This window comes from Dipodomys merriami, unplaced genomic scaffold, assembly GCF_024711535.1.
Source record: "Dipodomys merriami isolate MVZ:Mamm:240054 unplaced genomic scaffold, mDipMer1.0.p SCAF_307, whole genome shotgun sequence".
Taxonomy (NCBI): domain Eukaryota; kingdom Metazoa; phylum Chordata; class Mammalia; order Rodentia; family Heteromyidae; genus Dipodomys; species Dipodomys merriami.
Window position 1 is genome coordinate 941,723 of NW_027204571.1, and position 24,160 is coordinate 965,882.

Below are 24,160 nucleotides of genomic sequence, written 5' to 3' on the forward strand. Positions count from 1 at the left end.
CACCCAGGCTCTGAGTTCAAGCCCTATAACTGATCAAAAAAAAGTTATGGGGGCTGGGCACCGGTGGCTCACGCCTGTAATCCTAACTACTCAGGAGGCTGAGATCTGAGGATCTGGGTTCAAAGCCAGCCCAGGCAGGAAAGACCGTAAGACTCCTATCTCCAATAAACCACTAGAAAACCAGAAGTGGCGCTGTGGCTCAAGTGGTAGAACGCTCACCTTGAGCTGAAGAGCTGAGGGACAGTGCCTACCAGAGTTCAAGCCCCACGACCGGCCAAAAAAAAAAAGTTATGGGGCTGGGAATGTGGCTCAGTGGTAAGTGCTTGCCTCGCATGCATAATAAGGCCCTGGGTTCAATTCCTCAGCACCACATAAACAGAAAAGGCCAGAAGTTGCGCTGTGGCTCAAGTGGTAGAGATCTAGCCTTGAGCTGAAGACCTCAGGGACAGTGCCCAGGCTTAGAGTTCAAGCCCCATGACCGACCAAAAAGTAAAAAAAAAAAAAAAAAAAAAAATAACGAGCTCTGAGGAATGTTCTGGCTATTGGATTTGAGCAACAGTCACAGGCTGAATGTCTTTGCAAACTTTGTGGAACTTAGCAACTGGATATGGAGTTAAATAAGCTGACAACAGACCACCCTAAGAATGAGGCTACCTTTACAATAATTTTTTAGGTACACATGCCTCAGCTCTTTGATGACAGAAGCTGTATCTCACACAACTACAGAACCCGGCAACAACTTTACAACTGTATAACCTTACATAGACTTGTCCTTTCCAGGAATTCAGCACCCCTTTCTGAACTACAGTGCCACTTCCAGTTTTCTGATGGTTAACAGGAGATGAAGAGTTTCATAGACTTTCCTGCCCAGGCTAGCTTTAAACTGTGATCCTCAGATCTCAGCCTCCTGAGTAGCTAGGATTACAAGCGTGAGCCACTAGTGCCTAGATTCCCTGGTCTTTTATTTGTTTTTGTTTTTTTTCCTCCAGTCCTGGGGCTTGGATTCAGGGCCCAGCCACTATCCTTGAGCTTCTTTTTGCTCAAGGCTAGCACTCTACCACTTGAGCCACAGCACCACTTCTGGCTTTTTCTGTTTATGTGGTACTGAGGAATAGAACCCAGGGCTTCATGCATGCTAGGCAAGCACTCTACCACTAAGCCACATTCCCAACCCTTCCTTGGTCTTTCTTGAACTGCTCACTCTGAGAAGCCAGTGGCCATGACATGAGGACACTCAAGCAGCCCTGTGGAGAGGTCCATGCAGCAAGGAACTGAGGCTTCCTACCAGCAGCTGTGCTGTGAGCTAGGCTCACAAGCCACTCCTCCAGCCCCAGTCAAGCCTTCAGATGAATGCAATCCAGGCCTAAGTCTTGACATAACCTTTTTTTTGTTTTGTTTTAGATTTTTGGTGCTAGTACTGAGGTTTGAGATAAGAGTCTCACAGATTTTTCTGCCTGGGCTGGCTCTGAACTGCAATCCTCTGATTTCAGCCTCCTCAGTAGCTAGAATTACAGGCATGAACCTGCAGTTTAAATTATGAAAAAAAAAAAAAAAAAAAAAAGCTAGGCACCGGTGGCTCACACCTGTAATCCTAGCTACTAAGGAGGCTGAGTTCTGAGAATCTTGGTTCAAAGCCAGCCTGGGCAGGAAAAGTCTGTGAGACTCTTATCTCATACAAATCACAAGAAAACGGAAGTGGCGCTGTGGCTCAAGTGGTAGAGTGCTCACCTTGAGCTGAAGAGCTGAGGGACAGCACCCAGGCCTAGAGTTCAAGCATCACAACTGACCAAAAAAAAGAGCTATTCCATTTTAAAGTAACAATTATGGAGCAATAATACTGGCATATAATGGTCACTGTTTATAGACAGGCAAAAGAAATTTGCAAAGACATTTCTTCATCAAGCATTTCTTCAGGGTAGAGAGGCAGGAGAACAAGGCAGTGGCAGAAACGCAGGGTGACATCAGGACTCAGTCAGCCATGCCTATAATTCTCTCTTGTTTCTTTGAGATTTTCAACACTAAGCTACATTATGCCCAGGTTTGCTTGCCCGTTCCTTCTCCTACCACAATGTACATTTGGTGAGAAAAGACTTAGTTTTTTAAATTCATTATAGTCTAAGGACTCTTAGAGAAGTATATCTTGTGCTATAAGATAATTAACATAAGGGCTGGGAAGATGGCTCAGTGGTAGAGCGCTTGCCTTGCATGCATGAGGCCCTGGGTTCGATTCCCCAGCACCACATAAGCAAAAAGAAAAAAAGCCAGAAGTGGCGCTGTGGCTCAAGTGGTAGAGCACTAGCCTTGAGCTGAAGAGCTGAGGGACAGCACCCAGGCCCAGAGTTCAGGCACCAAGACCAGACCCCCCCCAAAAAATAATTAACATATATAATCTATGTAATTTTTTTTTGGTTGTTCATGGGGCTTGAATTCAGCGCCTGGGCACTGTCCCTGAGCCCTTCAGCTCAAGGTTAGCGCTCTACCACTTGAGCCATAGTGCCACTTCCGGTTTTCCAGGCTGGCTTTGAACTGTGATCCTCAGATTTCACCCTCCTGAGTAGTTAGGATTACAGGCATGAGCCACCAGCGACTGGTTCTTTGTAAATTTTTTGTCTCCCATGTAGTCACAACTACCCCCTATACACCAGTCACCGCCCCCCCCCCCCTTTCTCTCTCTTCTTTTTCTTTTTGTCAGTCATAGGGCTTGAACTCAGGGTCTGGGTGCTGTCCCTGAGCTTTTTCACTCAAAGCAGGCACCCTACCACTTTGTGCCACAGTGTCACTGTCAACCTTCCCTTAAATAGCTCAAGCAAAAACCATTAAAATTCTTAAACCTCTGACTACCACCAAACAACATAAACCCTGGTGCCAGGGAGACATCAGTGGTGTCTGTCACCATTTCCCCTTCCATTCAGGAAAGCCATCATCTGTCTCTGCATTGTAGGTGCCTCCAGCAAGGAAGCTGTGCAATTTCTAGAAACAATGTCATTTAATTAAATTCCACAGAACTATTCCACCATCCCAGAGGACTTCATCGTGGTCGGATTTTTTTTTTCTTTTTTTACCTTGATTATGAACATTTGAAAGGCATTCTTTTCTGCTGAACAATTGGACTTTCCAAGGTGACATCTTCCTTCCTAATGAGGCACACGTCCTATATCAAATCCCCACAGCCACCGACAGAGTTAATTTGTAAATCTACTTGCCAGAGAATGGACTGAAGATATGTGGGCCTAGAAAACAGTGTATGAACCCTGTTTGGGATATGAGAGGGGATCAAACATATTGAAAGAGCTTACTATTAGCTTACTATTTAAAAGAATCGTGGTTGGGAATGTGGCTTAAGGGTAGAGTGCTTGCCTAGCATGTACAAAGCCATGGGTTCGACTCCTCAGTACCACTTAAACAAAAAAGACCAGAAGTGGTGCTGTGGCTCAAGTGGTAGAGTGCTAGCTTTGAGCAAAAAAGCTCAAGAACAATGCCCAGTCTCTTGAGTTCAAGTCCCAAGATTGGCAAAAAAAAAAAAAAAAAATCTCAGAAGTGGGTGCTGATGGCTCACACCTGTAAATCACAGCTATTCAAGAGGCTGAGGCCTGAGAATCCCGGTTCACAGTCAATCCAGGCAGTAAAGGCCATGAGATTCTTATCTCCAATTAACCACCAGAAAATCAGAAGTGGTGCTTTGGCTCAAAGTGAAAAAGCAAAAAATGCTCAGGAATAGTGCCCAAACCAAGTTCAAGCACCACCACCACCACCACCACAACAACAAAAAAGAATCTCAGAAGATACTGTAGGCAAGACAGACTTTAATTGATACATACATCACTCAGTGCTATCTTCTTCCAAAAAATATGTTCAGCTGTCTTCCCTTCTTTTTCCTGCTCCCTCTTTATCTAGTTTAGGCAGTGGCCTATTTCAACCTGCTTGGTCCTACACCCTCCAATTCACATTGTAGGAAGATTTTGTACCACGTAAACCTAAAGGCATCCCTCCCTGCTTAAAATCTCCAGAGGGAACCAGATGTGATGGAACACTCTTGCGGTTGGCTGGTCCCAGCTCAGGAAAAGGAGGATCACAGTCTGAAGCCTGCCTAGACAAAGTTAATGCAAGACTGTATCTGAAATACAAACGTGCAAAAGGTCTCAGAGCCTGACTCAAGTGGCAGAACACTTGAGCGTGTAAGGTCTTGATAAAATATGGGGAGAGAGCGGGGCGCCGGTGGTTCATGCCTGTAATCCTAGCTACTCAGGAGGCTGAGATCTGAGGATCATGGTTCAAAGCCAGCCCTGGTAGGAAAGTCTGTGAGACTCTTATATAAACCACTAGAAAACTGGAAGTGGCTCAATTGGTAGAGTGCTCACCTTGAGCTGAAGAGTGCAGGGACAGTGCCCAAGCCCATAGTTCAAGCCCCACGACCGACCAAAAATAAGTAAATATAAATAAATAAATATACATACATACATACATATATATATATGGGGAATATGGGGAGAGGTTTCCAATTGTTCTCAGGGAAAATTGGGGCATTCTAAAGGCAAAATGGGGCATTGGGCCTAAACTGTGCCTAATGCCCACTACCAGTCAAGGTTGCTTGCCCATGTGTCCCTCGTAACCAGCACTAGTCAGATTCCTTCACTGCTGTGAAGGAATGACTTCAGGAGCCATCAGTGGATGGATCAGTCCATGAGAACCATAATCTGAACCCTAAGTCCATTCTCACAGCTATCCCCTCACCCACTTCCCTTCCTCCATCACCCCCTATTGCTCCCCATCTCCTGTGTTATCTAAAGCACAGGTGAAATGTCTCCTCCAAGAAGCTCTCCTGATGACAAGAACCCGAAAGCATTCCTCCTATACTTGCTCCCTGCCCAAGACTCTTTCCCTTCTCCAATCACTACAGCCTGCACCATGAGGCACTATTATCCATAGGGTGGGGGCTTTAGTCTTGTTCATCTCTCTTTCTTCCCCCGTGTCCTACATTGAACCTAGGGCCTCCCACATACAAGATAAGCGTTCTACCACTTCAGTTACAAACCACAGCCCTTTTGCTTATATGTTGTTTATAAGGTACAGTGTCAGTAGTTTTGCCTAGGCTGGCCACCAACTCATGATCCCCTGCATCTGACTCCTAAGTAGCTGGCATTACAGGTGGGCACCACAACACCTGGTTTTATCTCTTTACTTCCCCATCCCAGGTACTTTGTACATTTTTCTTTGATCCAATTAGAATAGAATAGCCTAGTCTCTGCCCTTTTTTTTTTTTTTTGGTCAGTTGTGGGGCTTGAACTCTGGGCCTGGGCGCTGTCCCTCAGCTCTTCAGCTCAAGGCTAGCACTCTACCACTTGGGCCACAGCACCACGTCCAGCTTTTTCTGCTTATATGGTGCTGAGGAATCGAACCCAGGGCCTCATGCATGCGAGGCAAGCACTCTACCACTGAGCCACCTTCCCAGCCCCAGTCTCTGCCTTTGATACAGCCAAGATCCAATGGATGCATGGATCTTCAGCTTGGAGAGGACAAAATCTATGACATAACAAGAGAAAGAGAGGGAGAGAGAATGAGAATAATCCATGAGAAGCCCAGGGCCTGAGGACTGGCCTTTCTTACAAAGCCTGGCACGCAGTAGGCATTCAATATGCACAGAATGGAGGGCCAAGGGAGTGAAAAGTTCACAGCAAACACGTCCTGGGGGCACTGCTGGAAGCAGGGCCGAGCACAGAGGCTAATGGATCCAGGCCGCCAGTGCCAACTCTTCCAGATACTAGCCCTGCCAGCATCTCCTTCCCCTTTTAGATGGCTGGAGCCCCTAACACGAGTTCCTCCTCTTAAGGGCCCATTATTTAACCCCCTGAGCTGGAGGAGGCCCATTGCTGCACCTACCCTGGTTCAACAATCAGGCTCAGGATGTACTCATTAGTCTGCATGTACACAGATAGCTGTTCACAACCATCCTTACCCTCCCAGCCCTATCAATCTTCTGCCTGGAGACCACCATCTAAGACACTTCTGCTGACTAAGGTGACCCTGAGATTTGTTTGGAAAAGGTTCCTGTGAATCACAGGTCTTAGGTCTGGACACCAGACCCCTTCTTATCTTTGCCAAAAAATGTAGATCAAGCCAGGCAATCCTAACTACTCAGGAGGCTGAGATCTGAAGATCATGGTTTGAAGCCAGCCCAGGTAGGAAAGTCTATGAGATTCTTATCTCCAAATTAATCAAAGAAAAATCCAGGAGTGGTACGGTGGCTCAAGTGGTAGAGTTCTAGCCTTGAGCAAAAGGAGCTTAGGGACAGTGCTCAAGACCAGGACTGGCAAAAGAATACATAAAATACACACACACACACACACACACACACACACACACACACACTATATATATATATATATATATATATATACACGCACACATAATGTACTGTGAGACCCTCTCCTGGAACACATGAAGGGGAGGAAATAGACCACTGTGTGTGAGTAAATACACACTAACACTGATCTCCCCATAAACACATAATATACACAGGAAGGCACACAGCGGTGCCTCCTTCCCTATTCTTCCTCAGATCACCACTCTGGAGGAGCTAAGGGATGGAGGGTCTGGTCCAGTGCAGGACTGTATCCTGCCCTCCAGGAAGTAAGATGACAGGCTGTCCACATGAAGGATCCCATCCTCCCCTCCCACCTTGGAAGCAGCAGTGCTGAGTCCTTCAGTCCTGAAGGGGGTCAGGCACGGAGGAGCACCAAGCCCTCATGGATCAGGACTAGGACTGCCCACCCGCCCTGCCAGCCCAGCCATCTTACTTCTTCACTTTGGGGTACTTCATCTCGGCAATGGCATTCGTTGCTTCTGTCTGCTTCTCCTTCAGGTGCTGTGGCCACATGTTGTCGACCCAGTCTACCAGATCCACCTGAAAGCCAGGCCACGTTAGTGCTTCCCTGTCTGCACCCAGACACAGTCAGAAGCACATCTGCTCCAGGCCCCTGAATGCTCTGGTCTGCTTTCCTCACCACTTCACCCCTTCCTGCAGCTTCAGCGTGCCTCGGAGCCAAAACCCTGTTCCCAACACCCCCTCTAAACCCTTCAGGCAATGAGCCTTGGTCTCACCCATTCCAGCGATTCTATCTCAAAAGACATGCTAGTCTGGAGCCAGGCAGCAGGGGAGGCAGGCTGGGTGGCAAGAGGGGTGTGAAGCTGGGACTTACCACAGTGGGACGCTTGACCAGGTGCTCCAGCTTGGTGTGGCTGAACTCCAGGCTGATGACGTTGTAGAGCTTATCCCGCTGCGCCTCAGGCGTCTCGTAGTATCGCACAAACTGGGACATGCTCATCTCTGTGCCCTTCTGGGTGTTCACGTCCATCACGTCCACCAGTCGCCGGCTCCCTGGGGGCACGGGGCACATGCTGGTCACCCTCAGGGCTTCCTATCAAGACTAGGGGCCTCCTTACTCTCTGCACTTCTCCTTCACATCTGCCGAGATGACCTCAGCGCCTTCCCAAGTGTGAATCTTCAGCTTTCCTTTCCCACTCCTGCTCTACACTGCTCCAGAACTGACCATGAACACACCTCTCTCCCTGGCCCCTAAACCTTCAGTAGCTCACTATTGCTTTAAAAAAGAAAAAAAAAAAAAAAAAAAAAAAAAACTCTTAACAAGGAACTCAGGGCTTTTCTGTGTATTCAATACTAGGGCAGTATTTATCTCTGCAGGCTTTAGAAGTCTCCCTGCTTCCCTTCATGAAGCCAGCAAAGTTATTTGGTTTCTCTGACTTCACCTATAAAGGGTAGCCAAAGGAAAGAGAGTAAGTGCTCCCTATGGCTTACCCTTGTAATACCAGCTAGTCAGGAGGCTGAGATCTGAGGATCACAGTTTGAAGCCAGCCTGGGCAGGAAAATCCAAGAGATTTTTTTTTTAAGGGAATCTTAATCCTTTTTGCATTCATTCTATTCGCTTGTCTGTGGAATTCAAGTAAGCGTTATCAGTGCTTCCACCAATGAATGAGCCTAGGAGCAGTGTTCTGAGAGGGGAGAAACAGACACAAAGGAGGCTGCCAAGTCCCAGAGATTTCTTCAGGAAGTTGGCACCTTCTGGGTATCTCTCAGAATGAGCATTACAATTGCAGCAAGAAACTGATCACATGGTCTGAGAGGCCCTAACTCTCCATGAACTCAGTGACAAATACACAGTCCATTGAAACTTAGGAATAACAACAGAAAATAGGTGACCTCGCCGGGCGCTGGTGGCTCATGCCTGTAATCCTAGCTACTCAGGAGGCTGAGATCTGAGGATCGAGGTTCAAAGCCAGCCCAGGCAGGAGAGACCGTGAGACTCCTATCTCCAATAAACCACCAGAAAACCAGAAGTGGCGCTGTAGCTCAAGTGGTAGAGCACTCGCCTTGAGCTGAAGAGCTGAGGGACAGTGCCCAGGCCCAGAGTTCAAGCTCTACGACCGACAAAAAAAAAGAAAAGAAAAGAAAATAGGTGACCTCTTATTCACAGCTACCTCAATAGGTTTTTGGTACATTTACCATTGGTCAGCAAATGACAGCCCCAGGACCATCCACACCACTGTGTGCTCTTGTGTAGCCCACAAACTAAGAATAGATTGTACAGGAAATCAAAATAAGTTTCGTGATATGCAAGTCAGGTGACACTCCCTTGATCTACATGGAAAGCTCACCTGGCCACATACCCGTTTCCCTATTACCTAGGGCCAATTGCGTGCTGCTGTGACAGAACCCGGTAGTTACAACAGAGAGCACATGGCGGTCAAAGCCTGAAATGTTTACTCTGCCCCCTTCTGAGAAAGCATGCTGACCCTTGCACTCAACAAAGCTCTTGTTGAACTTGGATACTGACATGGGCTAGCAGTTTCATCCCATTGCTTCTTTCATGCCAGCTCAGGGCACAGAACCTGCCTGTAGCAGACCTGCAGCCTGTATTTATTGAGTAAACTGCCTTTCACACAGTAGGAAGAGTAGGAAAAGGACTAAGTGTTTAGGACCTAGATGTCCTATCCTTCAAATTCAAGATCTGCTTTTCCCAGTAATCCTGAAAGCCAGGCAGGAAGGTCTTCACCAATGAGGAAAGCAAGCGATGGGCCCTATGTGACTGGCTCAAGTTCCCTGGACTACCTTTCTACCAATGACAATTAACACTTACTGAGCTCATCAGCAGGCACAGACTCTACTCAGTCATTCTGGTCACCCATACGATGGGTAAGAAACTGATGCTCAGAAAACCATTTGGCCAACCGCCCTGTGAATTAACTGCAGGGCTAAGGTTTGAAGCTAATTCGGTTGACTACCACAGGCCAGGCTCCTAAGTCAACCCTGGAATACTGTATACTCAGATCACAGGCGCTAAGGTTGAACACAACTTGAGCCTTCAGCAGCCTCAGCTCTCAGGGGCCTACACCCCACCCCTCAGATCATGGGCAGAAGACCCAAGGGAAAACAGCCGTGTTTACACAGATCCACCAGGGGGCATCCCTGGCCTTTGCTGGAAACTGTGGATGTGATCTTGACAGTGCACGTCCTTCCTTAACCAGGGGACTGGGAACAAGTGAGCTCCTCTTGAGCATCTGGGAGAAACTGCTATTAGTGCCCTCTCCCTCTCTGGCCAGATTCCGACTTCTCCCCACCTCTTTGCTTCTAACCCAAGTTCAAAGCCAAGTTAGGGAAGTAGGAAATAGATACAGTGTCCTAAAATATCCATCTCCCAAGTTAGGTGCAGGTGGCTCACACCTGTAATACCAATTAGTCTAGAGGCTGAGATCTGAGGATCCCAGTTCAAAGGTGGCCTGGGCAGTGAAGTCCATAAGACACTTATCTCTAATTAAGCACCCAAAAAGCTGGAAGTGGTGCTGTGGTTCACATGGTAGATCACTAAGCCTTGAGCCAAAAAGTTCATGGATAACACCCAGGTCTTAAATTCAAGCCCTAGGACTGGCACGAAAAAAAAAAATCTCTATATTCCCAGAGGCTCCTGCAAGTTAGCTTTGCAGGCCAAGCTGGGCTGTCTCTACTAGCATCATGCAGTAATTACAAGTCACAGGTTCGTATCCCAGCTGGGCTTCAGCCGGTGCCTTGGGCTTCAGCATATGTGAGCATCGGTTTCCTCTGCTGTAATAGAGGGCAAAAACAAGAGCCTAGGGATGGTTGTGAGACTTAAATGAGTTAATGCACAGAACATAGGCTGTGTCTGCTAGAAGGAAATGTTATCTAGTCAACCCAGTTCATTTATAACTACAACAGTTTGAGGGACTCCCTTAAGGTACCCAAACCCAAGAATGCTCATGTCCCTTATACAAAAAGACAGTTTGCAAAGAACACAGGCAATTAAATGAATTAACTCATATACTTATAATACCTAATGGAAATGCAACATAAACATGCTGATATATTGTATTCTTTTTTTTAACTGTATTTTTTTTGTCTTTTCTTTTTTGGTACTGGGGATCGAACCCAGGACGTTGCACTTGCTAGGCAAGCGCTTTGCCACTGAGCTACATCCCAGCCCTATATTGTATTCTTTAGGGAATACTAGCAAAAGAAAAAAGATAGTACATGTTCATTCCACACACATTGCTTTTTCAGATATGATCAACTCATGATGGGTTGAATCTCTGGATGTGGGGGTCTTACTACACAAGCAGGGAAAGTCAGGTGGCAGGACGTTTATGCAACTGCCTGACATCAAAGCCAGTTAACTCTGTGCCTGCCAATCCCATTAGACTGACCAGTTTGGATTCTAACACATAATCAGAATACCTAACTAGGGGGCGGGGAAGGTAGCTCAGTGGTAGAGCACTTGCCTTGCATGCCTGAGGCCCTGGGTTCGATTCCTCAGCACCACATAAGCAAAAAGAAAAAAGCCGGAAGTGGCGCTGTGGCTCAAGTGGTAGAGTGCTAGCCTTGAGCTGAAGAGCTGAGGGGCAGCGCCCAGGCCCAGAGTTCAGGACCCACGACCGGACCCAAAAAAAAAAAAAAAAGAATACCTAACTAAGGCAAGGTTTTTACGGGGAGTACTCAAAATGTTCTAAAGTTAGTTGTGGTAATAGTTCTTTTTTTTTTTTGGGTCCGGTTGTGGGGCCTGAACTCTGGGCCTGGGTGCTGTCCCTCAGCTCTCACAGCTGGCACTCTATTATTTGAGGCAGAGTTCTACTTCCAACTTTTTGCTAATTAATTGGAGATAAAGGTTCCTCAGATTTGTCTGCCTAGACTGGCTTCACACTGCCTCCTAAGTCGGTAGTATTACAGACATGAGCCACCAGTTCCTAGTCCTCTATTCTTTTCCACTCTAAAAGTGTTTGGGAGTGGAATAACATGGCCCTAAAAGATATGTTCAGGCCCTAACCAGTGATACCTATGAGTGGGACCTTACTTGGACTGGGTCTTTGCAGATACAGAGGATCCAAAGCCAATGTGTGACATCCATGCACATGTATAGGCTGAGAATGGAGTGATGTAGCCACAAGCCAAGGAATGCTAGGAATTGTAGCTATCAGAAGCTGCAGGAGGCAGGAAGGGTGCCCCTCTGGGCTATCCCCTGCTGATAACTTACTCAGGCTCCATAAATAGCAAAAATAACAGGAAAGACTGCTCTTAAAACTAACTGGTCACAAGGACACTTGTTTAAATTAGCTATAGAGGTCACCTTGTAGCTACACAAAGAGAAAACTGTCATCCTGGGTGACATACCATTTCATCCTCATTAGGTACTGCTGTTGGTCCTTTTATTTCTTGTCTTTAGCCCTTACCATTCTAGTAAACACTAATAGTCTGGTCTGTCTTGCTCATTCCTTTAACCCAAGAGTCTAGAATGGAGCCTTCCTGCCTCCTGCAGCTTCTGGTAGAGCAAATGGACACAAGTAGATCACCCCATCAACCAACCAGAAACTTTACTTGTACACAAAAGAAACAGGCAGATTCAAATAGCACTGTGTGTGTGTGTGTGTGTGTGTGTGTGAGAGAGAGAGAGAGAGAGAGAGAGAGAGAGAGAGAGAGAGAGAGAGAGAGAGAGAGAGAGAAAGAGAGAGAGAGAGAGAAAGAGAGAGAGAGAGTACTAGCCAGTTCTGGGGCTTGAATTCAGGGCCTGGGCTACAATTCTGGGGCTTGAACTCAGGGCCTGGGCTAGTAGCTAGGATTATAGGCTTTAGCCACCAGTACCCAGCTCTGCTGGGTGTTTTTCCAGGTTGGGGATTTATCTTTCTGGTCACTAGACAGGGTTATATCTACTCTACTCAAAGACCTCTGGTCATTTCTTCAGTTTACCTTCCAGTGGAAACACCAGGTTGCCAGTGGCTCACACCTGTAATCCTAGCTACTCAGGAGGCTGGGATCTGAGGATGGCAGTTCAAAGCCAGCCCAGGCAAAAAAAAAGTCCATAAGACTCTTATCTCCAATTAACTACTCAAAAAAGCCTAAAGTGACACTGTCTCAAGTAGTAGAGAACTAGCATTGGGCACATAGAGGCTCAGGGACAATGCCCAGGCTCTGAGTTCAAGCCCCAGGACCAGCAAAAAAAAAAAAAAAGCTAAGGGATAGCACCTAGGCCCTGAGTTCAAGCCTTAGTGCCAACTAAGAAAGTGGGGGAGGAAGATAAAAGTAACTGTTCCTAGTAACCCTGAGCAGTCAGGAGCCCCACCCTGGGACTACGTGACTGGACACATAAGGATGGACACCGTATTCTTTATGTTTTTTTATTTTTGGGGGGTTTTATTTTATAGTTGTGGGGCCTGAACTCTGGGCCTGGGCGCTGTCCCTCAGCTCTTCAGCTCAAGGCTAGCACTCTACCACTTGAACCACAGCGCCACTTCCGGCTTTATTCTTTTTGCTTATGTGGTGCTGAGGAATCGAACCCAGGGCCTCATACATGCAAGGCAAGCGCTCTTCCACTGAGCCACCTTCCCAGCCCCGGACACTGTATTCTTTATAAGTGATAACCATGTTTACTTTGGGGGTAATAACCAGGCCTCTCATCTCCCCCTTGTGACCCTAGGGCTCCTGTGCTCTCCTACTGCCCTCGGTTACTTCACTTTCTAAAGTGACCAAGGCTACTGGGAGCCAAACCTGGAATACTCCCAGGGCCAGGACCCCAGCTGACCCCACTTCAGTCAGCCCCACCTTCTGATGAAAGGGAAGTCAGAATGGAGATTGACTTAACTAGGCCTCATTCCTTCCTGAGCCCTGGAAAGGGCTGTGTGGAACAGCTGGGACCAAAGAGAAGGTGGAAAAGACCAAATGACAGAATGCACAGCCAGAGATTGAGACATTTGGTTCTAAGAATAGCTTCCTTGGTATGCTGGGAACTCTGTCCAGCTCCCCAGGTGTGGAAGCCACAGGCCACTGGAAGGGGCAGAATGGGAATGAAGAGAAGATAAGAAGTCAGTTCTGCTGGCACAGGGGTTCCATGCATCCTCCAAGAAAACAAATGCACCAGTAACCTGCTGGAGCCCTACTAGGATGTAGCTCCCAAAGGGCAGGAGGAACTGTAGGCAAGAAGGCACAGGGCCTAGGAGGCAGGACAAGGCAAGGAGAGATAACTGTTGACTCTAGAGTCTGATGTGTGGTAAGGGATAGCTCTGAACCCAACAGCAGATACAGGAAAGATTCTTCTTTTTCTTTGCTGGTTGTGGGGCATGATCTCTAGGCCTGGGCGCTGTCCTTCAGCTCTTCAGCTCAAGGTGAGCGTTCTCCCACTTGAGCCACAGCACCACTTCTGGCTTATTCTGCTTATCTGGTGCTAAGGAATCAGCATGCATGCAAGGCATGCACTCTACCACTAAGCCACCTTTCCCAGCCCCTTGTGAGATTCTTTTCTTCCAATTAACCACCAGAAAACTGTAAGTGGATCTGTGGCTCAAATGGTTGAGTGCTAGCCTTGAGCAAAAGCAGCTCAGGGACAGTGCCCAGGCCCTGAGTTCAAGCCTTACATCTGACAAAGTAAAAACTGAAGAAGATTTTTTTTTTTAATTTAGTGACAGATTCTAGAAATTCTGAAAGAAGTGGATGTCAGAGAAGAAGGGAACAGGCTATTCCAGAAAGGGAGGAGATGGGACATCACAACCTTTAAATCAACTCTGTGAAGCCAGGTGCTAGTGGCTCACTCTTGTAATCCTAGAGACTCAGGAGGCTGAGACCTAGCAGATCTCAATTTGAAGCCAGCCCGGGCAGAAAAGTCTGAGTGTCCATCTCCAAAATAACCATCAAAAAGCTGAGCTGGAACCAGGCGTCGGTGGCTCATGCCTGTAATCCTAGCTACTCAGGAGGCTGAGATCTGAGGATTGCGGTTCTGCCCGGGCAGAAAAGCCCATGAGACTGTGGCTCAAGTGGTAGAGTGCTGGCCTTGAGTGGAAGAGCTGAGGGACAGCGCCCAGGCCCAGAGTTCAAGCCCCAAGACCGACCAAAAAGAAAAAAAAAAGTCTCACAAACTTTCCTGGCAGGAAGGCTTCAAACCATGATCCTCAGATCTCAGCCTCCCGCGTAGCCAAGATTACAGGTGTGAGCCACCAGTACCCCACTAAAATCTTTCTCTAGAGCCAGCCATATCCAATTAACTGAGATCCTTTCAGTCTGTCAGTACTATTTCCTGGGAATTGATGAACTCCTTTCTCCTCCAAGTATATATTTGCACAATTTTGGACCAATTATTCTGACTCATCTGACACCATGATGGCAGCTGTCCTCATCCTCTGCACACCACTAAGGTGGCATTTTATTTTTATTTATTTATTTTTTTAATTTAAATTTTATTTTATTTTATTTGAGAACATACTGTACAGAGGGGTTACAATTACATTGGCAGGATAATGCATACATTTCTTACCAAGCATTGCAGCCTCCTCCTTTGTTTACCCTTCACCTCCCTTCCCAGCCTCCCCCCTCCCCCTAAGGTGGCATTTTAAAACACTGGAATCTGGTCACTACCCCCTCACACCCACCTGCATGGCCACCATCAAAAACACAGACAATAACAATTTTTGGCAAGGATGAGGAGAAATCCAAACCTACATCCAGAGATGATGGGAGTGTAAAAGAGCTTTGAGAATCAGACTGCTAGATCCTCCTGAAGTCAAACACACCATACACTGTGGTTTAAGTGAAGCCCCCTTAAATTCATGTGCTGGGACCTTAAATCCTCACTGTGGCAGTGTTGGGACAGAGAGTCTATTAGTAGGTTTTTGGACCAGGAATATGGACCCCCTCCTGAACAGATTAATGCCTTTCTCCAGGGCCTGGATTAGTGACAATGATAGCAGGCTGCTTATTAGGCAAGCTGTTACTATACTAGTGTTCCGCCTCTTCCACATGCCAGCTTGTCCCTCCTCTTTCTGCCGTGAGTTGGAGCAGTACATAGTCTCACCACAAGCTGAGCAGATGCCAATACCTTCCTGCATTTCCCAGTCTCTAAAACCAAGGACTAAAATAAACCTCTTTTCTTTGGAAATTAGTCTCAGGTAAGCTGTTATAGTAACAGCAAACATTAAGATGCCAGATGACACAGCAATTCCACTCCTCAATAATTTGCAGCCCCAAGGGAAATGGAAATACATGCTCACATTGTAACCCACATGTGAACACTCACTGCACTGCTCAGGACAGAAAAAAATCAGATACATCCATTTAGTGGATGAATGGAAAAACAAAATCTGAGCTATCCATACAATGGACTCTTAGTAAGCCATTCTGGATTAGAGGTGTAGCTCAATGGTAGAGCAACTACTTAGTCTGCAGAAGGCCCTGGATTCAATTCCCACCACCACCACAACCACAAACAAGAACCACCAAGCATGAAGCCAGGCACCAAATGCCTCACACCTATCATCTTAGCTACTCAGGAGGCTGGGATCTGCAAAGCCAGCCCATGCAGGAAAAGTCCTCCAATTAACCAGCAAAAAGCCCAAAGTGGAGCAAGTGACAGAGCACTACTAGCTTTGAGCAAAATAGCTCAGGGATAGCACCCAGGCTCAGTTCAAGCCACAGGACCGGCATAAAAAAAATTAAAAAAAAAAAGATTCCTGTATCACATGGATGAACCTTGAAAATGTTATGTGAGTACAGGAAACCAATCCGAGAAGGTCCAATAATATTTCATTACACCTATAAACAATGTCCAGAATAGGCCAATCATAGAGGAAAAGAATCAAAAGTAGCAGGTTAGTGGTTATGAAGGGAAACGGGGAAAGAACTGGGAAGGTTTATTTCTGAGGTGACAGAAGTCTGCAAATAATAATGACGGTTGTACGTAGGACTATTATAAAAACCATGGACTTGTCACTTGATAAAGTTATAATTGGTGAATTTTATGGTTAGGGAATTCTAATTCAATTTTCAAAATGTGTGAAACCTCTTGAAGAAATAATCAAGTTGCATGGCTGCCCCATGTACTCTACTTTTTTATCTCCCCACTGGCTTTCCATCATATAGAGTCAATGCCAAATTCTCTCTCTAAGACTCCAGGGCCTAATTGGCTATTCAGCCCATAGCCTCTTAACAGTTCTACCACTTTTCCTCACCCAGTTCTTTCACACACCAAGCTCCTCTTCTCCTCCTGGCTATTGCTAATCTCTTAGCCTAGAATATTCTTATCTTTTTTTTTTTTTTTTTTTTGTCAGTCATGGGGCTTGATAGAGGGCCTGGATAGAGGTTTTTGTTTTTTTGTTGTTGCTGTTGTTCGTGGATATTGAACTTGGCCTTGGGCGCTGTCCCTCGGCTCTTCAGCTCAAGGCTAGTAGTGCTCTACCACTTGAGCCACAGTGCCACTTCTGATTTTTCCTGCTTATGTGGTGCTGAGGAATCGAACCCAGGACCTCATGTGTACAAGGCAAGCACTCTACCACTGAGCCACCTTCCCAGCCCTAGAATATTCTAGAATGTGTAACCTATAGGTGAATTTCCTTCAAATGCCACCTCAGTTGGCTCCTAAGAGGCCCTCCCAATCACTGTGCCTAAAATACATTCTCAGCATGGCTCATCCGTTACTCTGATTTATTTCCGCAAAGCCCTTCTAAAAGATTTATGATTGGCTTCTTTTTATTCAGTGGTAATGATGTTTGAACTCAGGTTCTTGCACTTGCTAAGCAAGTGCTCTCTCATTTTAAGTCATGCTCTGGCCCTTGAGTGTACTCTTTCTTTCTTTCTTTTTTGGTTAGTCATGGGGTTTGAATTCTGGGCCTGGGTGCTGTCTCTCAGCTCTTCAGCTCAAGGCTAGTGCTTGAGCCACAGGGCCACTTTTTGGTGGTTTATATGAGATAAGAGTCTCCCGGACTTTTCTGCCTGGGCTAGCTTTGAATCTTGATCCTCAGATCTCAGCCTCCTGAGTAGCTAGGGTTACAGGTGTGAGCCACCGGCACCCAGCTACCTTTTCTTTTTGTTATTTTTCTTCAGGTACTAGAGCTCAAACTCAGGGCCTGGGTGCTGTCCCTGAGCTTTTGTGCTTGAGCCATAGCTCCACTTCTGAAATCTCTCAGATCTGTCTTTGACTCTGATCCTATCTCAGCTTCCCACAAAGCTCAGATGACAGGCTTGAGCCACCCGCCTCCTGTTTACTTCTTGATTGCCTGTTACTCCAAAAGAGGGCCAGGACCTTCTGTGACATAGTTCACAGTCTACCATATAGGCAAGAAGTGATTTTCCACAAAGAATGGAATTATTTCAACTTCCTAGAAGATCTGAAATGCCATCTGCTACCTTGTGGACAGTCATCAGCCGTGCTGCGTAGTAACTTGGGGAGTTTACAGGCAGTGCTCAGAACTGAGTGACAAGCCTCAACCCTGGGTCTGTGGAGAACTCTGAGGAAGGAGGAAGAATGATCCTTCCTCTGGAAAGCATAAAAGTCTTTGAGGGGTTACCAAGTACTCAGCGTTTACCCAGCAACCCACAAACAAACACCAAGGAGAGATCAAAGATTGTGTGTTGCTGACGCCCAAGCTGCAGGCTAAGTCCAAATCTGCCTCATAAAACTGTAGCAGCAAACGCCCTCTGATAGGGCTACTCAGGACTTTTGCAATCTGACCTGTTCTCCAGAAGAGACAGTTACAGCTCACACCTGCCCCGGCTCCTCCCATGGAAACTTGCTTTCCCAGGAAGTTTAAAGAATAAATGGGCAGGTGCTGAAGACCTCCTCTGACCTTCTCCTGATCCCTGCCTCAGCATACCTTTGAGCCACGTGCACAGCAAGCAACTTACCCACTAGGAGTTTCACATCTCGGACTGTAAAATCAGGGTCAGGCATCCTGGGGGTACAGAAGCACAAATGATCTGGTGAGAAGCCAGAAGCAATAGAGCTAGCTCTACTTTCCACCCAAGGGAAAGGCATTTTTCCAAGAGGGAATCCTTGCTCTCAGTATGAAATTGGCATCCTAAGGGAAGTCACTGTAGAACAAAGAGTCTCCTCCTTACTGCAAGTGGTAAACCCAACCTGAACCTCCACAGAGCTCAAAACATCCACCATCCACCCCTTCTGCAGGAAGGGGGATGTCAAAGGCCAAACACTTGCTTTTGTGCAGGGTGGACAGCCCTGTCTTGTCTCCTCCCTGCAGAAAATAACTTCCAGAGTTGTAGGGAAAGAGGGAAGAACCCTTTAAGTTCAGAGGGGGTCAGGGATGACTTACTCAAGGGACAATGGTGCCTCACACCTGTAATCCTAGTTACTCAGGAGAGTGAGATCTGTGAAGATCACAGTTTGAAGCCATCCAGGGCAGAAAAGTCTGTGAGACACTTATCTCCAATAAACTATTCAGAAAAAGCTGGACATGGCACTGTGGTTCAAGTGGTGGAGTGGTTGCCTTGAGCAAAAAGCAGCTCAGGGACAGAGCTTATTTCCCGAGTTTAAACCCCCAGGACTGGCAAAAAAAAAAAAAAAAAAAGCCACCTGTTTACTATTCCCAGGAATTTGACATTGCCTATGTGGACAACAGAATTAGTTAATGAAGATGCTGAAGGTTTCAGTCCCACTCTTAAGAATTGGACTCTTGAGCAAGTCTGGCAGCAGATGCTAGAGAGGTAGGCAATGTAGGAAGACACTGTAAACCTCTTCCCATACTGCTGCCCATGGGACAGAACCTGTTCTTCCAGCTTGCTCCCATCTCTTCTCCAACCTGCAGTGTGGACAGATATCACAGAATATAAGGCAGACACAGAGGCAGGTGGACAAAGGGGAGAGTTGGCATCGAAGGAAAGCATCTTTCCACAGAAAACGCCCCATTTCCCACAGCCTGGGAGTCTTCGAGTCTTCGTGGTTTGAGGAGGAGGGAGGAAAGAGGTACAATTCTTAGCATGCTGGATGGAATCAGCAGACTAGGGCAAAAAGCCATCCACTACCTAAACAGCTTGTGTTGCCTTTCTTAAATTCCTTAAAAAAAAAAAATCTTCGGAGAGTGTTTCTCCTTGCTCAGGTCTTGAACAAGGAATTGCTGTGCTCAGATCATAGAAGAAGGTCCCTCTCAGGGATGAGTAGTGAGAAGAGGGGAGGAGAGACCCATCTAAAACTATATCCATCATTAGGGAATAGGACAAGGGAAGAAGTGATTAGTTTCAGCAACTTACTTAATTCCTAGTCCATCCTTTTCTCGAAATACCAGGGGAACCCTGAGAGCTTCTCTCTGTACGTACTCATAGTTGAAATCTGTTTGGACAATTGAATTAAAGCAAGTTGGTTAAGTTATTCAGGAGCAAATGTACCAGGATCCATCAGAGGGGAAGATGATAAAAGAAAGAGTGGGGCTTCGCTGGAGGCAGGCACTCACTGCATGGCAAAGGCTGCCTTAAAATGACAGGGAAGCCATGCCCTCCACCAGCTCCTCTGCCTACTCAGTCATTCTCTGCATTACCCCCACGGGTCCAAACTTGTCAATGAACAGCACAAGACCATCCGTCAAGGACCCAGGAGGAGACTTAAAAGAGCCTCACACTGAAAGAGCTCTGGCTATTGCTCAGGAAGAGGGACAGACAATCACATCGGAGGCCAAGCTCAGATAGTAAAGGGACTGCAAAACTGAAGCATGCCACCTGGGAGGATCTGAGGCCCGAGAGAGGAGGCTGGGAGGAGGGCTCTCATTGTAGCTGAGCATCAGTGAAAATCTTATTGTAATATCCTGCATGGTGAAAGGGAGGGGGAGAAAGCTGGTTTCCCTGGAAACTGTGTATTTGGTGCCAAAATAACTAGGGAACTGGGCACAGCTTTGTTGTCTTCTAGTGAAATTCTGCTAGAGCCATCACAATTCTTGCTTCAACTGGAGAATGGAGAGGGATACTCTTCAGGTGGACTAGGCAAATGGGGTATAGGAAGATCTGAAGGAAAACTCACAGAGCAGATGTCCACCTGAGCTTTGTCTAGGATGGTACCCCAAATCCTTATCCTAAGTCCTGGGGAATGAAGGAGGCCTTAGACTCATTTTTTTCCCCTTCCTCAATCCCCAAACCAGGGTAGGTCTGACCCAACCTGCATGCCTCCACAGAGTAGAGGGAGGTTGGGATAAACGTTTGCGTCCCTCAAATTCTCAGGTGACTAAAGCAACTCACTGGAGACAGAAGTGTTCCAGGACACCTGAAGCTTGGGCCCAGGAAACAGTTCACCAGGGCAGCCTTGGGGGGGGGGAGGGGTAAGAAGAGGGGGAGGAGGAAGAGGAGGGGGGAGGAAGGGGAAGAGGAGGAGGAGGAGGAGGAGGAGGAGCAGAAGGAGGAGGAAGAAGAGGAGGAGGAGGCCAAGACAACTGGCTCAGAGGAGAGAAAGAACAAAAACCCCCGAGCCTGGAAAGCCCTGACCTCAGGGGCTCAGATCCCCAGGGGCTCCCAGTGAATGGGGATTCCTCAAGGGTTTAAAGGAAGAGAAGTTTAAGAAGCTTCTATTTTGAATCCAGGCTAAGGGCTCCCCCTGTTTCTCAGCTTCTCCCTCCAGTTTTGGGGCACCTGAATTAAGTAATGAAACCCTAAGGCCTGGTGCTTTGAAAGGAGCCAGGACAGCAGATGGAAGGATGCCCTTCAGAGCTCCCAGGCTGGTCACCTTCCCAGCCACACACCCCTCTCCCCTGGCCCCACCTCCCATTGCAACTTCCTCAAATGAGCCAGAGAAAAACCTCTGAGAGCCTGGGCTGGGGATTCCTGACAAATGACCAGGAAGAGTTTGTATATTGTTTTTTATTGTTTTCTCATAGGCTCTGCCAAATGAGGGAAGAAAAGAGAAGAATTAAAATCCCATTTTCTCGGAAGGAATGTAAATGCAGTTAGGTCTGGCACTAGGCTCTTGGCCTGGAAGAAATTTCTTCCTCCCTCCCCCTTCTCACCCACCCCACCAGAGCCCAGTGCCCCAGGAGGCATGGAGCACAAAAGAGAAACTTCAAAAATGCAAAGCCAGGGGGACAGTCTCTTGGGCTAACCCGGGGCCCCAGGCACTCAACCAGAACCCAGAGGGGGGAGGCCTTCCCCTGCTGTCAGCTCACCGAGGGGGAAGGGGTTTCCAAGAAGGGGGTGGGGAACCACAAAATGGAAACTGAGTGATTGCAAGGAAATGCCAACTCAGGAGGGAACAAATGAACTTCCCCACCTCCAGAGAAGACCGGGGTAGGCGGGAGCAGCTCCAACCTCAACCCCACAGGCCGCGTTTGGCCAGTCTGCAAGCTAGGGTGGTTCAGTCCTCCCTCAGCCCCCAAAAGGGGCATCTCCTCCACCTCTGGAATACACCCCCAAACTACCCTCTTAATAGGAGGACCCCAGGGAAAACTCAGGCCTTTCAGGTCCGAAGCTAAGGGCTCTCCCAAACCTGGGGCGTCCCCACGTCTGCCCTACACAGGAAAGGCTCACAAAAGATAGCGCTCTCAGGGTCTCAGGACTGCAAACACTTCCCCAAAGAGGAACCCCAAATCTTCCAACTGCCAGGGTTAGGCATGTCAGCCTTATGCCCGAGGGGGAGTCACCCCATAATCTCGACTTCCTTACACGCAAACTTTCAAGGCTACCCCTACAAAAAAACTCAGGCTTAGTGGCATTTTTAGGCCAAGCAACTCACATCCCACCTAATCTCGGCTCCAGCCCCACAGAGCCCACGAAGTAAAGAGCCTCTACAAAGCCCAGGCATGGAGGTGCTGTACAAGCCCAACAACCCAAAAGGCGGCCCTCATCACCGGGTTCCCAACTCGCAGGACCCCGGAGGATAGAGGTTTTGGAGGTTTGGAAGGCTTCAAGTTGGGGACGTCACCCCACCGTCCCAGGGACTCCCGAAGCCCCAGCTCAGCCCCATGGCTACACTTCTAGCCGCCCGAGGAACGCGACCGGCTGGGGAGGGGAAGGCGCCGCGCTCACGCCCTCCCTCCGTCCCACCGTCCATCCCCAGGTCCCTCTCAGTCCACCAGCCCCGTGGCACTGCCCACCTCGGGACTGGTGGTGGGCGCAGGCCGGGCCTAGGCCCGCGCCCGGCCCCTTTCCCGCCTGCCCTCCTCCTTCGCCACCCCACCCCACCCCCCCCAGTGCTCAGCCTCGTTTCGTCACCGGATCCCCTGGAATGGGGGACGCGGGCGCGAAATACGAACCCAGCCACAGGCAGCTCCCTCCCCACGTGCGCGCGGCCGGCCCGCGGCGCGCAGGGCGGCCCGGGGAGGGGGCGCCTCACCTTTGCCCTCCATGGCGTGCACGAAGTCCCCCTGGTACAGCTGGCTGCGGAGCTTCTCCTCCAGGCTGAAGCCACGGACGCTGACAATCTCCTCCACGTCCGACAAGTCTTCGTTCTCGTCGTATCTCTGGCGGTCAATCGGACGCTGCGGGGATCCAACCAGAGAGTCCGGGACGTTACTGGGGGTCGCGGCTCACCCCGGGCCCAGCACGAACAGGTGCAGGGGCCGTGCGCCCCCGGCGCCCCACCACTGCGGCCTGAGCAACTTTGCGCCGATGCCCAGGATGCCGAAAAGCAGGGAAAGGCAAGGGGCCCGGCGCCCCCGGGCCGGGCTGCGCCCCGCACGAGGCATTCCCGCTCCGGCGTCCTCGGAGGCGGTGGGAGCGACACTTGGGGGGCTCGCGCCCGCCCCCGCCCCGGCCGGGAGCCTGGGTGTGCCACCGCGAGGGCAGCTCCGGCCACGGGCTGCCGGGGCAGATGTAGGCCCCGGAGGAGCCGCGGCGGCGCCGGGCTCGGCGGTTACGGCAGCGCCGGGAAGCCGGAACCCGGGGCCGGCGGCACTGCTGAGGCTGGAGCCGCCCTCGAGCTACCGGGGAAGCTGGGAAAATGGAAGGGCTCGAGACCCCGGCAGCCCCCGCCGAGCGGCCGCCAGCGCGAGAAAAGGAGGTGAGAGGGGGAGGCTCGGGCTGGGGAGGGGGGGAGGCGGCCGGCCCGCCACAAAGCTACCACCCCAGACCCCGGAACGCACCAGCAGCTGCCTCATCTCCCACGAGCGCGCGCACACTCACTTCCGAAGGAGACCCGCACCGCCGCCCCCCCCCCCGCATCCCCTGCTCCTTCCTCCGCCGCCCAGCGACCCGGCCCCGCAGCCCCCGGGCTCCCAGCGAACCCCGAGCCCGCTCGGCCCCCCTGCACGCCTTTCCGCGCTACCACCTCCCACTTAAGTGTCGGAGACCCTGCGCCTCACAAGGGACTGGAGGAGTGAGCTGCTTGCTTCCTTTTGCATGCAATTTATTTTTTTTTCCGGTCCTCTTGCAAAATACAGAAAAGGAAAGAAAAGGCAGCAAGAAAAAAAGAAGAAGAAAAAAAAAGAACATCTACCATATACCACATACAGACTTGGGGGGGGGGGAGCTACACACCAATCTTCTTCCAGAGTCTTTCTCTGCCTCCATTTTTTTAGGAGAGTTCACCAATTAATTGTCAACACTCCTGCCCCCGGCATTTTGGCGGAGGGGGGGGAGGAGGGAAGACTAAAGAAAACAAACCGAAAATAAATAAATAAAGCCCGCCACGGCCGAGGTCTACAAAGTTTTGCACCAACACTTGGGCAGATCCGTTTGCAAAGTCCTAGGAAACCATTTTCGGCGGTGGGGGGAGGCGCCGACGTCATAATCCCCGGAACGTAAACATTGTTGCCGATCGCGGCCGGGGAGGGGGGGGCGGCCGGGGAGGGGGGCGGGGACGGCGGCCCGCGGAGGTGCGGGGCGGAGCGGGGGGGCCCCCCGAGGCACCGGGCGCCGTTAGCGCCCGGGCATCGCCGTTTTGTTGTTGGGTCACGA

General features: G+C 49.0%; 1 protein-coding gene across 3 annotated transcripts in view; it reads right to left on the reverse strand.

The window, feature by feature from the left end:
* The window catches only part of LOC138840934 (lysine-specific demethylase 2B), a 91,758-nt gene extending 67,788 nt beyond the window's left edge, over positions 1 to 23,970 (reverse strand). Inside the window, exons 1-6 of one of the 3 annotated variants that reach the window (XM_070041374.1) lie at positions 23,741 to 23,970; positions 22,599 to 22,743; positions 19,541 to 19,619; positions 18,182 to 18,228; positions 7,197 to 7,375; positions 6,795 to 6,901 (exon numbers count right to left, since the gene is read on the reverse strand). In XM_070041374.1, the coding sequence (XP_069897475.1) occupies positions 6,795 to 6,901; positions 7,197 to 7,375; positions 18,182 to 18,228; positions 19,541 to 19,619; positions 22,599 to 22,743; positions 23,741 to 23,773 (590 nt within the window). In that variant the 5' untranslated portion in view covers positions 23,774 to 23,970. Of the gene's footprint in view, positions 1 to 6,794; positions 6,902 to 7,196; positions 7,376 to 18,181; positions 18,229 to 19,540; positions 19,620 to 22,359; positions 22,410 to 22,598; positions 22,744 to 23,346; positions 23,515 to 23,740 lie in introns of those variants that run through there. The other 2 variants (XM_070041375.1, XM_070041376.1) reach the window with 2 other exon arrangements.
* Positions 23,971 to 24,160: the final 190 nt, after the last annotated feature.